The sequence below is a fragment of the Penaeus monodon genome, chromosome 13 (assembly GCF_015228065.2).
Source record: "Penaeus monodon isolate SGIC_2016 chromosome 13, NSTDA_Pmon_1, whole genome shotgun sequence".
In the NCBI taxonomy this organism is placed as follows: Eukaryota; Metazoa; Arthropoda; class Malacostraca; order Decapoda; family Penaeidae; genus Penaeus; species Penaeus monodon.
Genome location: NC_051398.1, coordinates 33,875,564 through 33,902,679, shown reverse-complemented (window position 1 = coordinate 33,902,679; position 27,116 = coordinate 33,875,564). Strand labels below are relative to the sequence as shown.

General features: G+C 49.9%; 1 protein-coding gene across 6 annotated transcripts in view; it reads left to right on the top strand.

Annotated features, from left to right (window-relative positions):
• LOC119580250 (fibrous sheath CABYR-binding protein-like) overlaps positions 1-27,116 on the top strand; it is a 135,991-nt gene that overhangs the window by 24,347 nt on the left and 84,528 nt on the right. For all 6 annotated transcript variants that reach the window (XM_037928294.1, XM_037928284.1, XM_037928283.1 and 3 more), the window contains exons 3-4: positions 23,844-23,947; positions 24,117-24,192. In XM_037928294.1, the coding sequence (XP_037784222.1) occupies positions 23,844-23,947; positions 24,117-24,192 (180 nt within the window). The remainder of the gene's footprint in view (positions 1-23,843; positions 23,948-24,116; positions 24,193-27,116) is intronic.

The following is a 27,116-nucleotide window of genomic DNA, read 5'->3' as shown; positions in this document are numbered from 1 at the left end:
GGTGGGGGAGTCCACATTCCAACCCACTTGTCCCCTCGCCTGATACCTTGGGAAGGGTGAAGAGATGGAGGTGGAGTGGTTGGCGTAAGGGTGGAAAGGGAGGAGGGCGAATTGGAGGGAATGCTGGGGGGGGGGGTGGATAATGCAGAAACGGCACTATGGCGGTTTGCAGTTTGGTGGTGAGCACGTATCCCTTCATATTGTTGCATTTTGTCTTTAGTGTTCTGTGGACGAGTCGGTGGAATGGGTGTTTGTATTTTATGTACGTTATTTAACCGTCCTTTGCTACGTAGGTAAATGTGTAGGGTTTCCCCATGTTTGAGGAGTTATAAATTACACGTCAGATAGATACGTCAGCACTGTTCTCGAGTCACGGTGCTATCGCCCACGGTGTTACAAGCGAATGGGGAAAAGGGGCGGGGCGGAGTGGGCACCTGAGTGGGGATTAGTGGGTTTTGGGCGCCATTGAAGGGGGATTTGACGAGGATCATTCGTATTTTAGCATTGTTTGCGCTGTCGTCTCAAGTGCAAGAGAAGGGGTGGTGGTTATACTGGTTTACATCGCGGAATTCCCCCCCCCCCATTTCCTATGCTTAAAGACGCCCTTGCCCAAGTCGCCCCCGCCATTCTCCTTTCATCGGCCTCTCTTATCTGGTTCTCTTCCCTCTTTCGCACCCCGTCTGCCACTCGGTGCGCGCAGCCCGGGCTTACGAGTTGCTCACCGAGGCGGCCAGATGATGCTCCGCTCGCCCGCACTTGATGAGCATTGCTGTGCGGGCAGCGGGCGGCGGGGGGGAGGGGGCTGCGGGGGAGGGGTGCGTGTGGGGCGAGGGCCACTGGGCTGGGCCACTGGGCAGGGCCAAAGGGCTGGGCCACTGGGCAGGGCCACTGGGCTGGGCCAAGGGGCTGGGCCACTGGGCTGGGCCAAGGGGCAGGGCCAAGGGGCAGGGCCAAGGGGCAGGGCCACTGGGCAGGGCCACTGGGCAGGGCCACTGGGCAGGGCCACTGGGCAGGGCCAAGGGGCAGGGCCAAGGGGCAGGGCCAGGCAGTGGAGATGGTTATGTATGCATGAGGCCAGAGGGACTTTATGGCCCCGGCCTGTGCTGCACGAGAAGCGCTCCACTAACATTACCCAGATTTTATCGCCGCTTGTGTTATTAGTTCCGGGGTTATGTTCCAGGTCATCATGCTCGGGGTCGTTTCCAGGCCTCGGGTCAAGCGAGGTTCCGGCCCGATCTGTGTCGCAGGCGATTAATTGCATTTAACGGCTTTGGTGATAAGAGAGGCGGGGTGAATTACTTGTGTGCTTAGCCTGGTTTGGGGTTTATTTGCTTCGCGGATGTTGCTCAAAGCCGATGCCGGACTGTGGGGAGTGTGGTGCGGTGATGGGGGGGTGGGGAATAGAGGGATGGGGATGGGGATGCTATTTAATGTTTTATGCATGGTGGAGTCGGCTCTCTCTCCCTGTGCGTCCCCTCGCTTCCCTCTCGGGTTTCATCTTAGTTTCCCTCGCCAGCATGTGAACGCTCGCTCTGCTGGGAAGACTTCACCCACGCTTGCCTGTCTTCTCTTTCCTCTTCTCTCCTCTCTACTCTACTCTACTCTCCGCCTTCCACGCTCTAGTCTTCTCACGGATTCGCACTATCGCTTATCTACCAATATCACGACGTTCCCAGAGGAGAGATGCACGTCCAGGCTGCCCACTCGGGTTGTCCCCTCGGGTCCCCTCGGCCTGTCGTTGCCTGTCCCTTAGCCCGTTTCCTCTGGTCGTGTTTCGTGGCCCACTTTCCTCGGCTTCACGAAAGTCCCTTAAATCCTGGCTCTGGTCATGGCCTATATTTTACCCTTACCTTCGTTCCACTTGCAGGGGTTTTCTTTTATTTGTATTCTGCATTTTTTTTATAATGAGCGTGGTATCTTGTATCCCCGTCATTATTCAACTTCTGCCTCCTACTCCGACGTATTCTTCTCTTGTCCTTGATTCCCATCCCCCTCGGCATCATCATCTCTCATCAGCACCCCCTCGTTCAACTTTCACTTCCCTGCTCCCTTTGATTATCTTAACGACATTAAACTTTATCTTATGCATGTTGCCGTTTAATCATTCGTGTTTAGTGCTATTTTTAGCATGTTTATCTTCGTTTTTATGCATGATTTTCTCTCTCTCCCTCCCTCCCTCCCTCCCTCCCTCCCCCCCTCCCCCTCTCTCCCTTCCATTCCCCCTCTCCCTCTCCCTCCTCCTGCTTCTCCCAGTCTCTCTTGCTTCCTTGCTATCCCATCCCCCCCCCCCCGCCCCTCTTACCCAGTGCGTCTCCTCCACGCTTCCTTGCTTCGAGCTTCTCCACTGTTGCACATCATCCTTCTACCTCGAGCGGCGTGCCTGTTGCTAGCCAAGCAAGATCCAAGTGTCACTCTTCGGTCTCCTCTCGCATCTCCCTTTGTTGCAAGGATGTCAGATTTGTCAGGAGGGACGAAATGCCTCCTGCGGGTGGTTGTTACTTTTTTTTTTCCTTCGCGACTCGAACGGCTGGCAAGAACTGTTTATTGGGAACTCGTCTCGGGAGCTTTTGGTGACCTATTCTCGGGGGGGAGGGGTGGGGGAGGGTTGAAACAGCTGTATTGGGATCACAGACAGACAGACAATCCCCTGGACCCGGACACAGGCGAGTTTTGATGTGCGAACAGATGCTGGTGATGCGGTTTTAATCCTTGTCTGAACTGGGATCTGGAGGTCAACACTCGTACACCTCTGGCGTCTCCTGCAGGGTAGCGAGTGTGTGGAAAAAAATTTCATGTCGCCTGTATCCCCCCCCCTCTCTCTCCCTCCCTCTCCTCCCCCCCTCCCCCCCCCTCTCTCTCTCTCTCTCTCTCTCTCTCTCTCTCTCTCTCTCTCTCTCTCTCTCTCTCACACACACACACACACACACACACACACACACACACACACACACACACACACACACACACACACACACACACACACACACACACCTTTTCTCCCTCTTTCCCTCCCTTCTTCCTTTTCCTTTTGTCTCCTTCTCCCTATCCCTATCCCCGTAGTCGTATTTCACAATGGAAACCCACAAACCCTCTCCCCTCTCAATTTGTTTCATTTAACTGGTGCTTCTCCTACGCAGTGAAATATCTATTGGGAAGAGGTTTGTTTCGTATCTAGTCGCGTGAGAGAGAGATGAATACCTCTCCCTTCCCCCCCTTTTTCCCCTCCCCCTCCCCACTCCCCATCCCCCACTCCCCCAGCTCCTTCCCAGCCCAAACCTCTCGGTTTTGTCCTGTGGAGGTCTTTGCCTCGATGCAAGCTGAACGGAAATGTTCTCCTCACAAAGTTCTGTTGTTCTCGCGTGGAGGGCGAGTAAGTGGAAATCAATGTTGATTTAATTTGATGAATGGAAATCTGGAGAATAGACGCGAACGAGCTTGCCTATGCCAAGCAGAGTGCGTGTTGAAAGACCGAGTAAGCTGGTCGGCGATGGGAATGGAAATGAATGGAAATTAATGGAGTGGGTCTATTAAGTGGCAGTGTGGATGGGGAAGCGTGTGTTAAAAGGGGATGGTGCCTGGAGGCAGGTATTGTTGCGCCGCCCGGGTCGATGTCTTGGGCTGCGAGGCTCTTCTTGATAATTGGTCGAAATTAAAGTGGAAAATTGACTCCAACTATCGATAACGAGCTCCGGCAGCCTCCGAGAGCGGCGTCATGTTAATTACGTTCCCCAGCGGCTCGTTAAACAATGTTGTGGATGATGCAGCAGGACGAGCCGACCTTCTTCCCTTTTCTCCTCCTCCTCCTCCTCCTCCTCCTCCTCCTCCTCCTCCTCCTCCTCCTCCTCCTCCTCCTCTCCTCCTCCTCCTCTTCCTCTTCTTCCTCCTCCTCTTCCTCTTCTTCCTCCTCCTCTTCCTCTTCTTCCTCCTCCTCTTCCTCTTCTTCCTCCTCCCCCCCCCCCCCATCCTCTCCTCCCTCTCCGCTTCATTCCTCTTATAGCTCCTCGGTCTTTCCTTTCCCCTCGGCCCTGCACTCCCGCTCCCGCTTCCCCGATGGTTTTCGGCAGGGGAGGAGGAGGAAACCGATGATCGCGAGAAGCAGGGCGAGGAGGTGGCGCCAGATGCCCCGTTGAGTGATAGGACGCATTCCCGAGCGGGTGGCGCTTGGTCGGCTTGGCTTGGTTGTCGTGGTTGGGTGAATGGCGGTTGTTGGTGGTGGGGCGAAGGCGCGCGGTCGCGGGGGAGAGATGGCCTCCTCGCGTCGTAAAAACGGACGGAATGTTGTCGCAGTAGACGTGCATGGAGGGAAGATAAAGGGGTGAAAGGAGTCTGTGGTAGTTAACTAATTAAGGACAGTTGAAATTTGGGGCGGGGATGAAGATGTATGCTGTTGCTAGCTTTGTGGGCTTGTGGTATTTTGCAGTCTGTTTGTCTTGCTGTTTAATTCGCAGTGGCGTTAGTCCAATTCGTTCAGAGACCGCTGGTTTACGCCTAGAGCAAAGTTTCAGGGAAATGTCTCGCAAAACTAAGCTTTGCCTAATGGAATACTTACTTCCAGCGGTTGAAATAACATGGCATTCACAGTAATGCAACACAGATAAGAATATTTGCATAATAATGATTCGCGTGGGTGCATATTAGTAAAAATGAAGATATAATATCGAGGGAAGAGGCACGATTTACCCGGGGTTAGTGGAGTAGCAGGCGGGTCCGAGAGAGGCCTTTAAATCGGCCACAGTGGAGCGGTGGAAGGCGAATGCGGGGGCATGGACGGCGAATTGAGGAAGGGTAAGTAGATCACGCTGGATAAAAAGGGGTTTGATTGGACCAAACGAGGCGGACGTCCCTGAGTGGATGACGGAAAGGACGCGCTCAGACCTCTTATTACACGGCCTTCATTAACATTCGGGAAACCTGGGCCGAGGGAGGAGATTAGGCGAGATTCCTTGGGTTTCATCGCATTGCTGTGGAGTTGCAGATAAGAGGGATAAGAGTTTCGTGAGCGTGTCATGGGGGGGGGGGGTAATTGCAACGATTTATTCATTCGTTTGTCTTGAGGAACGGAGGCTGGCCGTGCTTTCTTTTGAAATATTTGATATATATTGAGGAATTTGTCGGATATGGGACGATTTGTTGTTTTCCACGCAAGAAGAATGTTACCTCCGCCATCTCCAATGACATCGGCGTCACCTTCCTTCGGGATATCGTCGTAAAATTGCTAAGTGGATCAGCTGGAGTGGATGGCGCGTGCCCGTGGCTGCCTTGCTAACGTGTGCATGAGTGGATCAGGTGACAGGCTCAGTTGGGGCGCTACCGGTCGGGCCGCGCTTGGGGAAGGCGTTTGCTTGTGTGCCTGCTCGATCCCTGCTGCATGGCCTTTCGGTGTGGAGGGGGGGGGGTAAGCGGTTTTGTTGGCGATCGTCTGCCTGTCTGGCGTGCATGGCTTCACGTATAGGTCATTATTGTATGGCAGCGTATGATTTGATGTGATTGATAAACTGTAATGCAGATCTCGGATACATCATCGTGTGTTATTGATTCTTGGTGTGCATGATTGAGTACGCTATTCACGCACGCACACACGCTTTCTTTTTTTCGTTATTTTTCTCTTTCACACACACACACACACACACACACACACACACACACACACACACACACACACACACACACATGTATATAATATAATATAATATCATATGAGTGTCTATGACCGGTGTGACCGCTAGGGGAAAAACTGGGTCTCCTTGAGCGGGTCGTTCCTGAAGCATCCCTGCCACCATCATCAGCAGCTCCTTCACCAGTACCTCGAGACAAAAAACCTGTTCCGCGCCCTGACGCCTTACAAACGTTACCCCTTCTTACCCTTGTCCGTCTGCGAGGACCACTGGGGGAGACCGGGGGTGGGGGCGCGCGTCTGTCTTCAGGAGAGGCTCAACACTTGGTGTGTGTTGTGTTGTGCTGGGCTGTGTTGTGTTGTGCTGGGCTGTGTTGTGTTGTGACGGCTTTAAGAGGATCTGTGGGGAGTGAGTGAGCGGGTGAGCGTTTTTTTTTGCTGTTGTGGTTGTTGTATGTCTTTGTTTCACATGCACGCAATCCAAGGTTAATGGAATATCAAGTTACGATGACTTTCTTATTTAAAATCTTGAGTTGGTGGTGTGGAGTGAGATGTCCTTCTTAGGCTGTCGAATCGGAGGAACCTGCCAGTAGTAGATCATCGAGTTGTAAAGAAACGTTAATTCAAGGGAAGGAGGAATGTCGGCTTTGAGCTTTGTCGATGATAACAGCGGTGGCTTTAGGACCAGTTATTTTGGAAGGAGGAAGTGACATCTCTGGGAACCCCTTTTTTTTATCTTGAGCTGGGAAACCGGAAGCTGTCTAGAAGTAATGGGAGTCAGCCTCGTAATGCTAGATATATGAATGTGTGTTGTATACTCGACACAAACACATGCCTCATACAAACATACGTACATACATGCATACATGCAGGTTATACATGTATGCAGATGTGTATATGTATAATTATACATCTCTTGGTAAATATTGCTCAAGAAGAATGTTATATAATATGTGATATACTGGAAAGTTCACATTTCTAAAGTGCCACAGTAGTAAATCATGAAAGGAACTTTTAACCGGTGCTATCGGTGCGTGCAACACGGGAATACCGATACTCATTAGTTACTGATGATGCACGCTAATCGGTAACAGAACTAATTCCGGGGTTGATTATGAGGATCGCTAAAGTCGAATATGCGGTGTTATGGAACTGCGTGAAGGGATAATGGCTGATAACGAGGAGCCCTGACTACCGAAAGTGCACATGCGTACATTACAGGCGACGTTTATAGCGGGGTCGTGCCTGAGAGTGGCAGCGAGTCTTTTGTGGTGCTGGCGCTAGTATTGCCGCCCGGGTGGTGGAGGGAGGAGAGTGGAGGGTGGAGGAGGGAGGAGGAGCGTTGGGCGGAGAATGAGGAGTGGTGGGGCTGGAGATCCTGGCAGAGTTCATTCTTTTTGCAAGGGTGAAGGACAGAGCTGTAAGAGAGGTTGAGTTTCAGGAAAGAAAGACGAGGACTGCAAATACTCAGGCTCGAAGATGTATGCATAAACAATAGAAATCAAGGAAGAGATAAAGAAATAAAACAAAATAAAGGAGAAAGGGGATACGAAACTAAAGGGTAACTCCTCAGGGAAAGCACAGGGATGCCATTACAGTCCGGCCCAGTGTTGTGAAGCGCGTCCGGTAGGCCGAGCTGCTGTCGCGCAAGGGGCTTTGACTCCTGGCGGGGACGGCGGGGTAGGGAGGGACCTTCGCCTGCCTGCTTTGAGCTCTTCTTCAGAAAGTCTGCATTTATCTTTCAAGTTATTTACTTTCATAGATTTAGGCATTATGTTAGGCACTATTTTTGAATTTACCATGGATATTAGTATTTTTTGAGGCTGCATTTTTTGCGTAGTCTGGCCAAAGACTTATCTCTTATGGCAGCGATAATGATGCAAATTTCGCCATTAGTATTCCCACTCTAAAGGAGGCTTTCAGTTGTATCTTGTCCCCTCTGGTGGTCGACGTGACTGGGTGGAAGATCTGGCGGTTTCGGTTCGAGGGCGTGTGTTTACGGGTAGCATGTGTGGACGTCTGTTTGTGTATATGTAAGTGGCTGGGGGCATGTTTTTTCTATCGTGGCAAGAATTCATGCAAAACTTTTCTATATTGCCTCATAGTTCTTCTCTTGTAAATTTCTCTCCGAGTTTGACAATATGGACTACTAATGAGCAGATACACTATCCATACCGATATATTTTAATCATGACAAATGTTCCTCCTTTCCATTCGCGAATTGTTTCTGTGCACCCTCAGTCTCGCGTGCGGGCGTCGAGGGCATAGGAAAGGGGAGGAGGGAAGGCTGTAGCGTGGGTCTCTGGGTACGGCGCGAGTGGTGGGTTTGTCAAGGTCGTATGCTAGCCCAGCCACACGCCCGAGTCCTGCGAACCGGCCGCGCTACTGCTCCTTGCGACCAAGGATGTAATCCCTCCATTAACTGTCAACCCATAGTCGGTAAACGTGGAGGGACAAGAGGGACCGGCGATTCCTGTTTTTTTCTTCTACAGATAAGCTCGACTAGAAATCGGCGGGTTTGACCGTCCCTTGGCGTCCTCTTGGCCAGACTCGCCCTCGCGCAGTCTCGTGGATGCGACGACACGGCAACAACAAAAGCGCGGCGAGGGTCGTTGCATCAAGAGGGACTTTACCCACGGCTTGAGGATGGCATTCGCTGCGTAGGATTTAGTTCGGGGATGCAGTAGTGGATAGGGGAAGGGAAGGAAAGGCAGACGAACCTAGCAATGCTACATTTCTACTGCTTGTGGGATTACAGAAATCCTCATGTTGGGATTAGATACGCAGAGCAGGCTGCAGATGTTTAATTGCTGAACGCACGAGAGCGAAACGTAATGAATTTCTTCACCCTCGTGAAGTGTTAAGACAGCGCTCTTATCCTCGAGTCGGCGAGGGTAAAGTTCATATCAGGAATCGTGGGGCGGGAAGGAGTGTTGACGCAAGGGATTCCTCCGCCATCATGAGGTGACCACATGGCCGGGAGCGTGAGGCTGTCGCGAGGGCGCTGAGGTGGCGCTCAGGGACGGTTCAGGAATTCAGGGGCGATAATTGCCTTTGAGAGAGTGCACGCTGGACACTCCGCCAACCCCGTTTAGAACCCTCTGATCCCGCTCCGCGGATTGTGAACGCGATACCTGCGCTTGCTTTGTTTAATCTGGTGCGTAAACAACTTCCCCGCGTGCTTGAGGAGGGATGAAGCCCAGCGATGAGGCAGTGAGGCGCGCAAAGAATTATCGCAAGGCGCCAGAGAGGCCTGGGCAGAAGCGGGACACAGTGCCCCTTGTGGCGGACGTGTTGTCCTGTGACGTCACGCTTACATAAACAATGGTCGGCAACTCCTTGACCCTGTGTCCTTGGTGCTCTAGTACACACCAAGTTCCTCTGCGTTTTGTTGTTCTACATAATACGATGTTTATTTCTTCTTATTTTTTCCATTAGCGCAAAAACGAAAACGCAGTCGCGCGGCATCTCCCCGCAAGGGCTGTAAGCATACGCATCCGATCGCACGACCAACCACGTGCCTGTGATCACGCGCTTCCACCTTCTGTGCCAAGAGGGCCTCAGCCGCCACTTCTGGAGTCCTTGGCCCTCTTGAGCGTCATAACGCCCCTCTATTCATGTCAAGTTGACAGTCCGCCCCGTCGAGGACCGGAAACAAAAAAATATTTCTAATTTGTAGTATATACTATATATGTAAGAGAGGGAGACCACAATAGATGGGCAGATAATTAGATAGCTATATAGTAAACCTAGATAGTACATAGTAGATAGGTCAGTAGATTTGTATTTGCGTTCCCATACGTATGTTGCCATAACATTTCGGTATCTTTTGTCTGGTGTCTCTTGTCTCTTGACACCGGATGCTCTTCCTTTGTCAAATTTTATCCTTTTTGCAATTAAATTACATTCTTTGTTTCTTTTGCTTATTTTTCTTGTATTTTCGTTTATATTTTTGTGCATGGTAGCTTATTTTCTCGTCCACCCCTGAGGTTGCTTGCTACCTTGTCTGCCCCTGCGTTGTATTGCACAACAGCAGAGCTCGACATATATTATCGTCATATAGAAGTGATGACATTTAAAGAGCAAAACCACCGCAGCCTGTTTTTTCCTGTGTATTAGTTCACCCAGTTCATTCTCTCTCTCTCTCTCTCTCTCTCTCTCTCTCTCTCTCTCTCTCTCTCTCTCTCTCTCTCTCTCTCTCTCTCTCTCTCTCTCTCTCTCTCTCTCTCTCTCTCTCTCCCCTCCCTCCCTCCCTCTCCCTCTCCCTCTCCCTCTCCCTCTCCCTCTCCCTCTCCCTCTCCCTCGTTTCCACTTGTATATCCATCTATCGACTTATTAAAATAGTAGTGAAAATAATGTAAATTACCATATCCGTTTCTCAATAAACTTATTAAAGTAAAGTCTCCCTCCTTCCTCCCTCCCTCCCCTGATGCTCTCCTCAGTTCCTTCTAACCCTCATCAAGGAGGACACCTCTTGCGTTCCTTCTCCGCGGCAGATGTTCCTTGCCCTCTCGGTTCTTTCCCCTGCACCCCCTCCGTGACCTTCGGCGAACACGGGTCGCCGATAATTCGTGACTGATCTAAGACCCTGGCGTTGGGGAGAGGGCATGGGGCGGGATCACGGGGATTTCGCGGGCCGTGTGCAGAGGGTGGGAGGGTGTGGCAGGATCTCACGGCAGGTGGGGAGCGTTGTTGTGCGGAACTATTTTTTTTTTTTTTTTTTTTTTTTTTTAATCCTCCTCCAGGACACGAAGGAGCGGCTGGGGAGAGCGTTTATGCTCCTGACACTCCGCCAGTGATTGATGGAGACAGAGTAGGGACAGGAAAACGGGGAAACGAACAGCAGAGGCGGCGTGGTGGTCGGTGAGGTGGGCGGGTGGGCAGGGGCGGCGGTGTTGGGAGGTATTTATTGTCCTTATCTCGTGGGGAGTCTGGTGGTGGTATGGCAGCTCGTGATTCATGGGGCCATTAACGGAGCTGTTGCAGATGATGGTTATGAGGAGCGCGCCTTGCCGACCGCACTTTGCTTCGCGGAAGTCGCAGATTCTTCTTCGGGGCCGAGGGTTGTGTAGCCTTGTTAATTTGCTCAGTGGACCGCAGAAGACAGGTCTGGGTAATGAATTTGGAATCGCCGAGCCGCAAACGGTAGATAAGTGGGCGCTTGCGATGCCTACGGATGACATCTGTCCGAGTGCAGGCCGCGCGACGTCGCAGGGCTGAAGTGGGCGTGTGGGAAAGTCTTGAGGGGCCCTTGAGTGAGGGCTGAGCAGCAGGTGGCCGAGAGCCGACTTAAAGCCAGCAAGTGGTGCAGGGCCAGATGCTAGTCGAGGTCCAGGGTTCAAGTTTATTGGCGGTTTGTGATTTTGAAGTAAGGTTTGATTTATAGATTGTTTAATAAATGTCCATTACACCATTAATACAGAGTTTACAGACGTTCGAAGGAGGAAACACCCGTCAAGTATCCGACCCTTCTGATTCGGTTGCGTGTTGCGAACAGGGCTTCCGGGTATGTTCATTTAAATAGGTCAGATGGAAGAGCACCAGACCCCCTCCCCCTCCCCTCTCACCATCTCGAAGTGTTCTGTTTACACATCACCGCCGAAACAGGGCATGACACTCGAGCTTGACCTTGAGAGCGACTATCAATGCCAGAGAGGGGCTACTTATGCATCCTCTACATAAGGGACATGTCGAGCGCAGCCGGTTGTTCCAGTGAGCACAGTAGCCCGGATGAGCGCAGGGAAGGCGAGCAGATAAATGGTAGAATATCAGACCGTATGGTAGGCGGATGGTCAGACGCGAGGAGATTACCATATACACCAAATCTAAAACAGGCGGTCACGATGGCCTAACTGTATTACCCCCATCCTTGAGTGCCAAAAGCATCGTAGGCAGGACGATAGTCCTTAGCAGCAAGGCTTTGGGAAAAAAACACACTTTCTCAGAGACTTGAGGCGGCGGTGATGGCAGCGAAGGAAGGAAGAAACAAAGAAAGAAAAGGAAAGGAGGGAGAGAGGGAGCGTGCGTGTGTGGACAGGGGAAGTGACGGTGTATTAGGTCAGTCCTGCTTGTGAATGAAATCTGAACTGGTACTGTGGGAAAATATTTTCACTGGTAATATTATATAACTTCCCGTCGATTAACCGGTTTCGCTCATCACATACATACATATATATGTGTGTGTGTGTGTGTGTGTGTGTGTGTGTGTGTGTGTGTGTGTGTGTGTGTGTGTGTGTGTGTGTGTGTGTGTGTGTGTGTGTGTGTGTGTGTGTGTGTGTGTGTGTGTGTGTGTGTGTGTGTGTGTGTGTGTGTGTGTGTGTGTGTGTGTGTGTGTGTGTATAGTGGACGGCTTCGTCGTCTAATATAGGAAGTCGATGAAGAAACAGGTGAAGGGAAAAAACTGGGCGCTTCCGAAATAGCGACCGTCATCGGTAGAAGTCACTTACATTACAATTATCGCATCCGGTACTTAGGGCAGGGAAAGGTGGTGTCGGCAGGTAGGCTTGCCTTTGTGTCGGTTATGACGTGTTGTCACGAAACATTAAGAGATTCATGGAAGTTCTGTAATTCTGATGAGCCAACATCAGCGAGTTTGACACACCTCGACCTAGGATACCTCCCCCCCCCCCCCTTCAAGCCAAAGCTATGGTCATTTTTCGGCGGTCGTAAGTATGCCGTAGGGACGACCATTTTTTATGTCGTGCTGTCCGTCAATAGCGTTGTATTGTCTGTTTCGACATATGCTCCAGCCACAAGTCTAGCCGCCAGCCGCAAACCGCTAGCCGTTGACTCGAGGCCTCCCGCGCCCGCAGGCCAAGGCGGCCGCAGATGCTCCAGCGCGCAAGATGTGAATCAGCTCGGTGGGAGCAATTTGTTCCACAAAGCATCATGGCTTAATGCTTCATTGCAAGAAAGTAGATAGAGTATGCTGTCGAGATATCTAATAAAAAACAAATTGAGTGGTATTATCTACTAAAGATCGCCCTGATTTTACCTGACAATGGCTTCCTGATATACTTGAATGGAGGTGGGGGATGGATTAATGAAACCGGAAAGAGCAGAGCACAACCCTCTGGCCCAGTGAGAAAGCAGAAGTGATAAGCGATTATTTTGCCTTCGATCTGTTCTGAGGTATGCATTATAAAATGTTAGATACTAATCACTTGTATTCTTTATTTTGTCACCAAACGCACATCAGTACTTCCATGCCTCAAACATGGTCCTGGTGGCGGAAACGAGAAATTGAATATTTATATTATAAGTATCCCACCAAAGTAAATTAAACAAAAACATTGCCTGATATCAGTGCGGTGTATTCCCCTTCTTGAAGACCCGATGCTGCTAACGTTTCAGTTGTCTCGTGCAAGCCGTGAGAAACCGAACCGGGACATCCCTCCCGGCATGGAAAAAAGGTGAAACTCTGCCTCCTGTTAATTTTCTTCTGAGATAATGACCTTGATCATCCGGTTAGGTTGCGACAGGACAAGCGGAGATTGCCATCGAGCAAGCTCTGGGGAAGAGTTTCAGGAGGAAGGAAGGAGGGGGAGCTTCTTCCATTAAGATCCGATGGAAATGGCGTATGGTGCATTAGAAATTTGATAGCGGGGCTTTGTTACGAGTAGACTGTAACAATAGTTCGCAATAATGCAAGTTCTCGCGGTAATACAATCTACAGGGTGACGAAAGTGGCAGGTAAGCGATGTTCCATAGCGCTGTGAAAGGTTCTCGGTCATAGTATAATCACTCTCCCTCCCTTCACACAACCCTTCCCGGTGCCTGAACGTAAAGCAGGAGGATGTGAGAAAGTGTGTGCTTTGGGGGGGGGGGGGGGGTTTGAATATGGAAGGGTCTTTTTTTCTCTCGATTTTTCTCAAGACAAAACTTAGAGATATAAGAAAGGGACGTTTTTTTTTTTACCAGGAAACTGAACTAGAAGTAAATCAGAAGTTGAGCCAATAACTACACCATATTTCTCTCTCTCTCTCTCTCTCTCTCTCTCTCTCTCTCTCTCTCTCTCTCTCTCTCTCTCTCTCTCTCTCTCTCTCTCTCTCTCCCTCTCTCTCCCTCTCTCTCCCTCTCTCTCTCTCCCTCTCTCTCTCTCTCTCTCTCCCTCTCCCTCTCCCTCTCCCTCCCTCTCGTACCAATTGACTTCCTGACGACGGGGGGGGGGGGGGGTTGAGTCCGGGTCGTGGGCCTTTTGAGTTGCAACTCGCCTCTCGGGTCACCTCAGCCTTGATTTTCCTCTCGAAATGTTTGATCTTCGCCTCTTATCTTCTTCCTCCCTCCCTCCCTCCCCTCCACCACGCGTATTCAAACACGATTTACCTGTTTTGTTAATTCTTCAACTTTACTTTCGTTCATTCCGTTAACTGTCTGTTACATTTACACACTAACCCCCCCCCCCCCTCTCTCGCACACGCTTGCGCGCGCGCGCGCGCACACACACACATATATATACACACACTCACTCACTCACATATATATATATATATATATATATATATATATATATATATATATATACACTCACTCACTCACTCACTCACTCACTCACTCACTCACTCACTCACTCACTCACTCACACACACACACACACACACACACACACACACACACACACACACATACATATTTTCTGTGAAAATACAGAAAGGTGACAATCGTGGTCTGCACATATAACGATGATGGTGTCATAGGGATGGTGCCGGCGACACGATGCGCGGCGGTGGTGCGAGGAAACTGGAGATACAGGCTGAGTTATTAAACACATGTGGCGGAGCGGCTGGGAAGACTGCGGCGCGAGAGTTGCAGGTTCGTCTTAGTACAAGGATTTTGGCTTTGCGTTCGTAGATCGGCGGGGCAGGGATAGACCACGATCAGGAAAGGCGAGAGATGAGTCGTAGGCGAAGTCGGTCTTATGTCGTGCATTGTCTGTATTCGAGTCTTAATTTCAAATATCTTATCGCTTGTCATACCGGAAGATTTTTTTTTTTCCCTCGTGGGCGTCTTCTGTGCTCGTTGCTTTCCTCAGCCCGACTTGCTTTGTTTAGCAGGAATTCAGATATTGGTTTCCAAGTTGTAGTTCCATAATGGACAAAGTTTTTAAGGTCCGAATAGATTGCGTAAAGGCGTGTTCACAGTGTTGTGCAACCCATGGAAAAGGGCAATGGCTGTAGGGGGGAGTATGGTTAGTGATGTCTACGGACTTGGTTAGAGGGATCTGGCAAGTCCGCCGCGCCGGGGCATCGCTCTTGACCAGGACAGCTTAGTATGCCAAGTAAACGACAAGTTCTTTTATTTACTAAATAACGTAGTCAGCAAATAATGACATTACTTCGGAGCGGCAGTGTTTGAATGTATCCTCTCGGCGTCTGTAGTCGGTGTTCCCGCCATGAGGTTAAAGGACAGGGAAGTTATGGTGGCAGCCCTGAGCGACAGGAAACGGGGAGGGTTGGTACCCCTGAATTTCAAACCGTGGGACCAACTGCCACCCAACCGCACCATTATCATTCGCCATCACAATGTCTACTGGCATAAAATTGAAGTGGGAGTATTATGAATTAAGTATTCTCTTAGGAAACTAAGTAACAGGCTTGCGAATCCACTTCTCCATGCTGCCGTTCAGCCGCAGTTTGTATATTGGGAAAAGACTCGCCGTTCGCGCTCGCTTGAGGCAGTCAGTCACGAGTGGTTGGTTGTATGTGGTAACCATACTAGTTACCGTCGACTTCCTTCCTCGTCGTTTCCTCCCGTATAACAGATGGCCCGGCTTCTTGGAACGCCACCGAACCGCCGTAAATGAGGGCTTTTCCCTTGTATAGCTCAATTTCCTTAACGATATTGTGATGTACTTGGTCAGTGTGCATCGTGGTTTTATACGGTCATTAATTTAAAGGTTTAAAAATGTGACTTTCATTACCTAAAGGGAAACAGTAAGGGGGTGAGGGAGGGAGGGAGGGAGGGAGGAAGGAAGGGAAGGGAGGCCATGCGCACTGTACACACTTTAACATACCCGAAATAAGATGATTTACAAAGATTCACTGGGCGAGGCTATATCCGATTCTACTCCTGCCATAGTTCTTGAAAATAACTGGTGGACTGAATCATAAAAATACCTCGGATACGAACATCCTCGATTCCCCAAAGGTTTGCACGTAGGAAATCCTGAGAGTGTTAATCTCCATATCAAAGCACGGGATTATAATACATTAAATAGATTCGTCTCCTTTCAAAAGTCGAAAAGTCCTCCCTATAATGAAATTCCCAGACCACATTTCCCCCTCCCTCCCGTACCCCTCCTTTATCTTCTTTTCCACCACCCGCCTCCACATCCTCTCTTCTTCTTCCTCCTCCTCCTCCTCTTCCTCCTCCTCCTTCTCCTTCTCCTTCTCCTCCTTCCTCCTTCCTCCTCCTCCTCCTCCTCCTCCTCCTTTCTCCTCCTTCCTCCTCCTTTCTCCTCCTTCCTCCCCCTCCTTTCTCCTCTTCCTCCCCTCCTCTCCTCTTTCCCTCCTTCCCTCTCCCGCCTCCCCCCTTTCTCCTCATCCTCTTCCTCCCCCTCCTTTCTCCTCCTCCCCCTCCTTTCTCCTCCTCTTCCTCCCCCTCCTTTCTCCTCCTCCTCCTCTTCCTCCCCCTCCTTTCTCCTCTTCCCCCTCCCCCTCCTTTCTCCGCCGCCGACAATTGCGGTCTGGGGTCCGTGGGCGGAAATGGAAAATGTGAGCAAATGGAGGGGAGGGCTGGGTAGGCCTTACTCGCCGAGCGGTGTTCAAGACGTGACGTATTTGATTGGTCGTTGCGCAAGGATATCCTTTGGCGTGATTGGTCGGATGGTCGTTAAAGTGGTTCGGCGGGTGATTGGAAAAGGGCCAATAGTAGTTTGACTTTTTTCCCCTTTTCCCCCCCTCTCCCTCCCCCTTTTATGCTGTTTCGTTACCTGAGTGTTTAGGGGGAAACAAGTTGCAGCCGCGAAGCGGGATCAGTGTTGCTTGCTTTGAGTTAATATCAGGTATTAAGCTGGTATCATTTGCATCATAATTAGTTCTGTGGATTTGCGTTTTTTTTTTTTTTTTTTTTTTATAGATGCTTTTGTAGCAACCCCCCCCCCCCTCTCTCTCTCTCTCTCTCTCTCTCTCTCTCTCTCTCTCTCTCTCTCTCTCTCTCTCTCTCTCTCTCTCTCTCTCTCTCTCTCTCTCTCTAAATATATATATATATATATATATATATATATATATATATATATATATATATATATATATTGTAACACGCACGCACGCACGCATATGCATATACATGTATATGTACATTTACAAATACATATATAAATGAAAATATACAGGTATATATGTATTTAGATGTATATATGTATATTTAGATTATATATATGAATATTTAGATTAGAGTATATATATGTGTATGTATACTTAGAGTATATATATATGTATGTATATTTAGAGTATATATATATGTATGTATATTTACATGTGTAAATATGTATGTATGCGTGTGTATGCATGCATATGTCTCTCCCTCCCTTTGTTTCTTGAGCCAATTTATTCTTGAAAGAAGTGAGTAGCAGTTTTATAAGGAACTCTAAAACTAACAAAAACGATAAAATCATAATGGCCAAAGTTGTTTTCCTCCTTACCCTAGCCTTATAGCTTGTATGCATATATGTATATAACGCCATGTGATATACATTACATATTTGCATGTATTACATTGGAGGAAGATAATTCTGACCAATGTAGGGGCTTGGACAAGGTCTGTGTGGCATATATAGGGCGAGGTCTAAGAGGTGATTCGGTACATTTGTAATCTAGGATTGGTTAGATCGTAATGTGAGCGAAATGGTCATTGAAATGGGGATAGATGGAGGAGGGAGAGCCGGGATGTGATCGGGGCCAGGGAATGCGTTTGTAAAGAACGGATTGTAACGAATTCTCGTGAAAACGCTCGTTATTCTGGCGTTGGCCTTGGCGGTGCGAAAGACTGCTGGAGGAGGAGCCTTTGGGTTGAGGCCACCTGAAGGACCGGGGTTTGGCGGGGCGGGCCTTTGGTTTGCATAAAAACTAATTAGATAAGTGATAGCTTGGAAGCAAAAAAGGGAGCGTTGTTTGATAAGACTTTCGATAAAGCTTTACAGTTCACTTATTAAAGGCACGCTGGGGAAGGGGGCATGCTAGCTACCAGAAGCAGGATATCAACCACATGTTACTTTTAGGTACTGTCTTTTGACAGGATGCTTGTCATGGTGGCATGACTAGCGACAAGCTGCCTCGTGTCTTTATTAGTCGAGGCGCAGTGATAGAGGGAGATGTGCTGGCGGTTGAGAGGGAGGGCAGTGGAGGTCCTAAGGGACACCGCGTGGACTGTCTCCGCGGCGTCAGGAATGCGGGGGCGCGGGACTCGGAAACCATTACGATAGTCTGGATTTAAATGTGGCGCGATTATGTGTATTACTACCCGTTTTATCCTCCCTTTGCCTAACCTTTTCTTCGTGTGGGTTTCCTCGGGGTCAAAGGAACTCGGAGCAGTCCAAGAAAGAGTGGCAAGAAATGTGACCAGGGCGACTGCGGGACTGGGTGCGGGACGCGTCGTCTGCCTGCCGCTATCTCGGCCATCGCACGGCAGATAGCGGCACGGAATCCTGCTTTTATGGCGACGTGTGCGTGCGACTTTGGAAGGAGGAAGGCTCTTTGTGGTTCCGAAGGTGGTTATGGCGCGAGCGGGGGATTTGGCGGCCGGGCGGTGCTGTTGACGACGCTGGCCGGCGACGGCTTCTTCCGGGCTTCCGACAGGTGGCCGCGGCTCGTATGGGCGTGCTTGGCTTCACCCTCCATTTACGTTAGCACTTAAATAACTGCTGCTCAATAATGGCACCGTGTTTTGGTAAGGATTCAACATAATAGTTTCGAGACCCCCCCCCCTCTCTCTCTCTCTCTCTCTCTCTCTCTCTCTCTCTCTCTCTCTCTCTCTCTCTCTCTCTCTCTCTCTCTCTCTCTCTCTCTCTCTCGCACGCACGCACACGAATGCAATATAGTAAGACGTGATGTAGAATATAATAATAATGATAAAAGTGATAGATAAGAATGATATACTCTTGGGAAACCGGATAAAGAAGGAAAAGTGCATTATACCATGGCAGCCATTCAGTTTAGGCTTTTCCTTCCTCGGCTGGCGGGCGTCCAGGGCCTCGTTGCGTGCCCCCCCCCTCAAGCCCCTCTCCATCGCATTTCGGAAACGAGAGCGACATGTGGGGGGGAGGAAGGGGGGGGGGGGCAAGCAATCGGTGGGTAATGAAGCGTCGATTGACACAACCCCTCCTTTCTCGGGTCGTGGTGGTGGTGGGGGTCGTCTCTGCAGTCGTGGTACTCTGGTAATTGCCATGTTTCTGCTGAGGGATGAAGATGTTCAGCTCGTCAAAGGTCAAGGGTCATGTCAGCCTTGTGACCTGTGGGGAATGCGGTGAGGTCAGGACGTTGTCGAAGAGGAGGAGGAGGGCGGGGGCTTCCCTCCCTTCCTCCTTCCCTCCTTGCCTTTTCCTTTCCCTCCCTTTCCCCTCCTTCCCTCCCTCCCTCCCTCCCTCCCTCCCTCCCTCCCTCCCTCCCTCCTTCCCTCCCTCCCTCCCTCCCTCCCTCCCTCCCTCCCTCCCTCCCTCCCTTCCCTCCTTCCTCTGTCACGTCTTTTTCCTGGCGATCTTCAAAACTGTTCTGTCTGTTTTCTCTAAATGTTACGAAACGGCAGCACTAGCGCGTCATCCGGCGCACATAGTTGTCTTTTCTCAAGGTCTGTGAGTGTGTATCGGGTTAAACGCGTGGCAGGTGTGATGCTGCCGGTGTTCCTCGGACCGCAGCTATCTTTTTTGCACGCCATTTTTGTTATTTGCGCTTTGTCTATTTTTTTCGGTGGTTGTGTTGCTTCGCCGGGCCTCGGATCCTACCACACAAGTCTTCACTTCCTCCTCTGCGTCCCGTTCGACTTCCCAGCTGCTTGTGGGATGGGGTGGGTGGGGGGGTTAGTTGCACGATCAGCTGTCCTGACTTATTTCGAATCTCGTTAAGTGTTGAGCGCGTGACGTCAGGCGTCGCTTCTGGCGCTGATGTTATGAAGCTGACCGTATGGTTGGTGGTGGATCGTTCCTGCTCATTTGGTGTAAATGGCCACGTGGCGTGCTTAGCTAGGCTCGCGGCCGCCCTGATGCAGCACCCTTTGGCGTGAGTGTGAGGGGGGGGGGAGGGTTGTTTGCTTACAGATGCACGATGTCCTTGCGGGGAACCGTGCTGTCGCCAGGAGAGTGACTCTTGCGTTTTTCGTGTTTGTCTGTAGCGAGGCATTATTAAAGTTCATCTGGTGACGTCAAGGGCCTTATCTTGCAGCCGCTTCGTAAACATAATCTAATTGGGCGCCTTTGTCTGACGACCAAATGTTTGTCTGGAAGGCCAAAGTGGTGATGAATTCCGTTCGGTGTGATTGCATTGCTTGCTTGCATGCATGCTGCTCTGCACCGCAATGCGTATCACAAAGGGGAAGCTGGTTAAAAAAGTTGTGGCATTGTGGTTCGAAAGGGTCGGGTAATATTGGCTATTGCAAGATGAATGAAACTAAGATTGAGTAGAGAATAAGGACATCGATATAGAGGTTGATGAGAGGCGGATGCGAGCGGGAGGGAGGGCAGTTGCGGTTGCGAAGGGGAAGAGGGTAAAGTCATGAAGAGGGATAGTGAAGTCCGGAGAGGGGGAGGGAAAGGAGGGAAAGGGAAGGGAGTGGGGGGTAGTGGAGCCCTCCCCCCCACCCCGTGCCAGACCGCAGCAGAGCAGGTTATACGAGCCTCTCGCCGAACCGGTTCCCTTCCTGCTCCGGATGCCGCCGCCTCCACCACCAGCGCGTTGCTTTCGCTGATCCCTCAAATTATCCTTGCTAATATCGACCTTATGGCCTCCTCCTACAACGGCCAAAAGATACGCCAAAGGAGGGCGGGAGGAATGTAGTTGTTAGCGGATTAAAGCGACCTACTTGTTTTGTTTGAACTTGGGGTAAACACTGCATCGTCTAATCGGCATTCATGAACTTCTTAATTTACTTTTTCTGCTTCTTTTCGGCCCACGGCGGAAAAAAAGGAATTGTTAGAAATTGCGTAGTAAAGTAAACGACTCTCGAGACTGAAAGTTAAGCATGCTGGTTAGAAGGTCGTAGATTGGACGGAAGTCGTCGGTCAGGAGATAACAAAGATAACTAGCAATTCTGTTATGAGATAATCCCATTAGACAGGCTGTGATATGATCTTGAGTTTCTGGAACGGAAGGCCCGGCTATTACGAATTGGGAAAAGATTTCGTCTGCTCGAACCTTGTCAAGGTTTTGTCTCTTTTCTGTAGGACCGTCTATCGGAAAAGGTCAAGTTTTCGACTTTTGGAAACTTGAAGAAGGGTTATCGGACTTTCATGAAGTATTGTATTTTTTTCCACTCACGCTTTTCTCTCTCACTCACTCTTTTCTTTTCTAATGGAGTTTAGAGCCGACATTTCAAGAGAATGAAGACCATCAAACACGGCCGACCATCCGAACGGAGAAGGGAGCTTCGTTTGTCGCAGTATTTCCTATTGGCGTTGCAAGAAGATTGCAACTTTAATACGTTTTTTTTTTTTTATTCTTCTGGAAACGACGTGGAAGAGAAAATTCTGATCGTTCGCCCAAATTAGCTGTGTCAGTTTTTCGGTCTTTTCAGTTGCTGCTGCTGCTTTGTCGCAGATTGCTGCTTGTGATCGATAGGATAATTTGAGAAGGAAAATTGAGAGAAAAAATACGCTGTTGCAGGCAGTATCGTTCTCGCTCACATGACGCACAAGGACGTCTTTTCTTAGGACAATTGCATGATCTTGCATGATATAGGCGGAAGATGAGAAAGAGAGGGACCGGTAATGAGAGATAGCAGGAGGAAGAAGGAGAATGGCAGATCGTACGGGGTATAGGAGAGAGAATAGATGCTGGGCTTTACATACGAACACGATTCGGGCATTTTGTCACTTAGATGGACGGTGATTTGTGCTCGACATCCTTGTTTTATGATTATACTTTTATTTATGTATTTGTTGCTAGTTCGCGTTTTGTCCGCTCGCTTCAGTCGATGTGTACTCCTTTTATTGGTAGAATCGCAGGACATTTACCGTCTGTTTCAGCCTTCTAAAATAAGGCCGACCTGTTGACTATCTCGTGTTTTCCTCCCCCCCCCCTTTTTTTAGGCACTTTCGTGTCTCTTTACCTTTTGTTTCCCTCGCGGTGATAAATTCCGCTCCATTCATATAAATGCTGCCCGTGACACGCCCCTCCCCAACACTTTCTCCCGAGTGTAGGCACCTCTATTGCTCTGAATGTCAATTTTGTGTTTATATGCCTTTGTACGAGGTCCCCCGGGAAGCAGGTTAGGCTTAGGGAGTTCCAGGTGGATGTTTGTTGACTTTCCCTAAGGAGCTGGGCTGCCCGGGACACACGTCGGGCGGCCGTGCAATCGTGGCATTGTTTGAGGAAGGGAGGTGTTTACTCTCGCCCCTGTGCCTGCTGATCGATGTTTGCGGTAGGCCGGTAGTCGACGGCGAGACGCTGTTGTCGCCCCTGAGGTCTCACTCACTCACTCACTCACTCACTCACTCACTCACTCACTCACTCACTCACTCACTCACTCACTCACTCACTCACTCACTCACTCACTCACTCACCCACCCACCCATGTAATGTATATCATACACTCGTACACATAGTACATGAGTGGCTGATCTCGACGATTTTCTCTTGATGGAGAGTTGGAATTCCTAAACTGTTTGCTTTTGCTATGGCTCCTCCCCTTTCTTTTCTCTCCATTTCCCTAATCCCATCACCGCAAGGACCCTGACCAGACCAGCGAAGAATTTACTGGCCCTTGAGTTTCCTTCCTCAGATTAAACACTCCAGTTCAGTAAACAATGTTTCCTGCTTCGCCTTGAGCGGAGAATGTCGGTGGGATTTGGATCTGTTACTTATTTTACTTATTTTTGTCATTCTCCTTTTCATCAGTTGGCTGTGCTTCTGCTTTATCCACATTTCCTTTTTTCCTCCTTTTTCCAGGATTTTCTCTCCTCCCCCCCCCCATCTTTTCAGTTTTATACGCCGTTTATTTTCTCGTTCTCGCGTTTAAAGGAAATTTTAATGTCTCCGGGAGCCGCCGTTTCTCCTTCCTTTTTGCTGATTCCCTCCTCCTCCTCCTCCTTCTCCTTCTTCCTCGTCCTTCTTCCTCGTACGCATTACGCCCGGTTCGTAAATAAAGACACAATAAACAATTAACTTGCCGTAAAAGCGTAATTCCATGAGCGGCATTGATTTTTAACAACGACAGCCGCTCCAGATGGGGATCGTTAAACTTGTAGCCGGGAAGTAAGTACAAAAAGTTATAGGACGTTTACGGTCTCGGGCAGGGATGGGCGGCGAGGGGTGGGTGGGTTGATGGCTTGTAGTGGGGGTTGCGGGGCTGGGGTGTGGGTGGGGGCGGGGCTGCAGGAGGCATTGTTATGGGGCTGTATGGGGGAGGGGGAGGAGGGGGAAAGGTAGAGAAATAGGGTAGGATTATCCCGTCTTAAAGGAGAGTGGGGGGGAGGGAAGAACAACTGCACTTCGAGGTCGTTTGGGGAGTTGGGCTCCGTTGTTTGCAGAGGTGTCTCGAAGATCCTTGGCTTCAATGGGATATGGATCTTCCCTCTCATCCCCTCGCCCCCCCCCCCCGTTTTCCCCTTCCCTTGAGTTTCCCCTCGACAGAACCCCTCTGTGACAGTCAGCATTTGATGGGTCATAAATTCCCTAAACATTGATTTTCCCCTCCTTCGGGGAGTCGAATGAAGGGCCGGGCGTTCCCTAGAGTTTTCCCCTCGCGCTCGCCCCTTCCCCTCGGCTGCCGCGCTCCTCCACGCCCACCCGCCTTCCTCTCCCGTCTGCTTGACTTGATTACAGCTTACCTGTCCACCTGCCATGTTGCGGTGTGCTCATGGGCCTAGCGGGAGGTCTGTATATGTGGTCTCCAGGGGTTTGGATTGTACGCGATAGGGTGATTTGTGTTCCGCGTTTTAAGGGGGTTATTCTGGTGTGGCTGCTATAGGTATTGGTGATTTTTTTTTTGCGTATTAGTGCTGATGTATACGATGAGGACGGAGCTCCTTTCTGTATTTTTTTCTTTTGCAAGCTTTAACGTTTGTTCTCTCTCTTCCCCACAGAACGAAGTGAACAAGGAGGACAACAAAGAGACTGAAAAGAAGGAGGAAGAGAAGAAAGAGGAGGAAAAGAAAGAGAAGAAGGTCAAGAAGAAGAAATCATTCAGGTAGGATCGTGCAGACAAACCGATAAGTCGTTCATTTGTTATTCCAGAGCATGAATCTTGCAGCAATGTCGATGTATAAATGAACTAAAGAAGTACCTAAAATTATTTATAGAAGAAAGACACGGAGAACGGCCATGCACAACGCCTTTTATTTTTTATTTTTTTCTAGGAGCTTCTCGTTCCTCCGGCGAGAAAAGAAAGCGGCGAAGGTCGAGAACACCAACGGAGATGTCGCCAAGGAAGAGGTGAGTACAGACGATGCGAGGAGCCTCTTTCCCCTGCCTTCTGTCCGGAGGTGGGCAGCTGCTCTGGGTAGATTTTGCGCGAGGGTCACTCCTCTCCCTCTTCCGTCTTATCTGATTTTCTTTCCAACTTCTCTCCCTGCCAGTCCTTGTGAAGTTTTCATCCTACTCTTGCCTAGATCCCTTTACACCTCCGCCCATTCTCCTTCCCTACCTCCCTCTCATCACCTTCTCTCATGGCCTTCCCCCCCTCTTCTCACCCCCCGCCCTCTCTCTATCTCCCTCTCCCTTCCTCCCACCCTCCTCTCTCTCTCTCCCTCTTCCCCCTCCTTCCACCCTCCATCCCCTCTCTCCCTCCGTCCCTCCTCCTCCCACCCTCCACCCTCTCCTTCCCTCCCTCTCCCACGTTCCACCTTCTCTCCCTGTCCTTCCATGTCCCTTTCTCCCAGCTCCTTTCCCATCTCTCCTCGCCTCACTGTAAACCAGAGTCCTCGGTCATGAAAGGAATCCTGGCATCGGGCTTGGTCGCTTGGGCTCTCTTTCTGTGTCCCTTGCAACGCCGCAGAAAATTCCAGAGGAGGAGATGAAGAGCGTGTTTCTCTCGCTCATTTGAGAGAGCAGGGAACGGCGGCCGGAGATCCAGGCAAGTCGTTTTGATGGTCGTAATGTTAGAGATATAGCCCCGGGGCATAGGGGGTAACGACCCGTTTAGTTGTCGCGAGCTTGACGTTCTCGGTTTCCGTTTTTAGTCTTCGTTGCCCCGGTGATTGCCACGGAAGGGATTCAACGCGGCTTATCGAGAGGATTAGAACGGAGATTAAAAAAAAAATTGAACTCTGGTTTTGCGCTTCTTCCCCCATTGGCTGGTTTTAATGAGAAGGGAAAGGGGAGGGTAGGGGAGGGTAAAGGGCAGGGGGCCGGTGGGTCGGGGGGGGTAAAGGGAAGGGGGAAGGGGGCAGAAAAGAGCGCTGGTTGTGGTTATGGGGTTCGAGTTGGGAAGTAAAGTAATGCTTTGTTTATTGTGGCAGGCGCCTCCGTTTACTGTCCTGGATAGTGTGTACTCGTACCTTACCGGGCCGTTCGCCTACGCAGTCGATGATAGCAGTGCTCGCGATTGTTACTTTAAACTGCCATTCATGGCGTTGATTGGCCTTCATGAGACGTGTCATTACGACATTAACTAATGATTAATAACCAGCACTGACATCGGCTACATACGGTGTGGTTATGTGTTCGATAGAAAAGGGAAAACGTGATACCTTACCATTACTATATCTATTTTATTACATTCTTCGCATATTTGTATTCAGTTTGATTTAGTGTCCAAAAGTTCCAACATTTGGTGAATCTTCTTAAACGATGCTTTTGGTCAGAAGTAACGGGAACCCCCAGCTGCAGCGGCACTGTTGGGGTGGCCTGCATGGCGGGGGGGGTAGGTGGTCGCTGTATAAACAAGAGGCACCGCCGAGACAACCTTCTGTAAACGCGGCCACCTTGCTGATGGATGTTCCCCGCAGACTTTACTGCCAGCGCCCCCGTCCTCGCCTCCACAGCAACCCCGGCCGAGCCCAGCATGCCCTTCGTGTGATTCCCTTGGGAGCGATACCCGCGATTTTTTTTTTTTTTTTTTTTTTTTTTAATGGGTGATGAAAGGCCCCCTTTTCTCGTTTGTAATGGAGACTATATGTTCGGATCAAGCCGTTGAATAGAGGCCGATTTCCATCCAGGGAGGAATTGAATCAAAAGGCTTGAGGAATTTAGGCAAGATCTGACGGAGGCGGCCGCAGCTCGGTTCGTCCTGGTCCTGCCGCGTAGAAAAGGGTAATCGCCAAGACACTTACCCGATTTTGTGGGCCGTTGAACGCAAGTAACGAGGCGCCGTTTTGCCAGGTTGTGTACATACGCGGCATTTTAACGGGACAGTTATTCATGGTTGTCGTGGTGTGTCTGTTTGTCTGTGTGAGGGGGCGGGGGGGGGGGGGGCTACGAGTATGTGTTGGCGTTTTACGTGACGGCGGCAGATTATTCTCGAAATGGTGGCTGGTGGGCGTGGCGGGGAGGCTGTGATGTCTTTTGCTAAGTTGGCCCTAAAACCTCAAGCGTTTTGTTTATTTATTTATTGTCTCGCGCATTGTTTATTCAGCTGTTACTTTTGTTGTTTTTTCTCCCGCCATACTTTCTCCCTGTACTTTGCACTTCTGCTGTTTATTCAGTCTAGCAGGACCGCTTTATTTTCGGTTTGAGAAAAGTTCGAGATATGCGAGTAAGTCATCCTGTGGGTCTTCGCTGACTTTGTTCTAGCAACCAAACTTCCTTTGTCCAAGATCAGTATTCCACTACGTCTTGTATATTCACTGGAAATAGCCTTCTTTATGTTCCTTGTTAAATTGCGTCTGTATCGGGAAATACACACGATTTACTGCCGGAGCCCGTCACGGCGGGCCAGATTTAAGGTTCGTGTTAGAGAAATAGTCACGGATGCAGCTTTGTGGAGTGGCCTGCGGATAGACGGAGAGGGGGGATTGTAGGACCACTATATGGTCGTCTTGTCGGTGGGCGTGGCCATAGTAAGGTGCTGGCGGTGGGCTGCCCCGACCCGACCATACTCCGAATCAGTGGGCGCGTTTGCAGGTTCGGGCGTGCGATCTTACTCCGTTGTCCTGTCTCGTTCGTTTCAGCTGCTCTTTTCTACGAGATCGGTTTTTAAACTCCTTGTATATGGGATTCAGTTATCTATCAAGGTAAAACTTATATATTGCGCTCTTAACACAACTCCACTCACATATGTAGAGAGAGAGAGAGAGAGAGAGAGAGAGAGAGAGAGAGAGAGAGAGAGAGAGAGATATTAAAGCAACTTCTTGAAAATATTTTAAGAAGCGAATTAGCGGTGCTTCTTAAGTAAACAAGGGCACAACAAAATCCTGCAT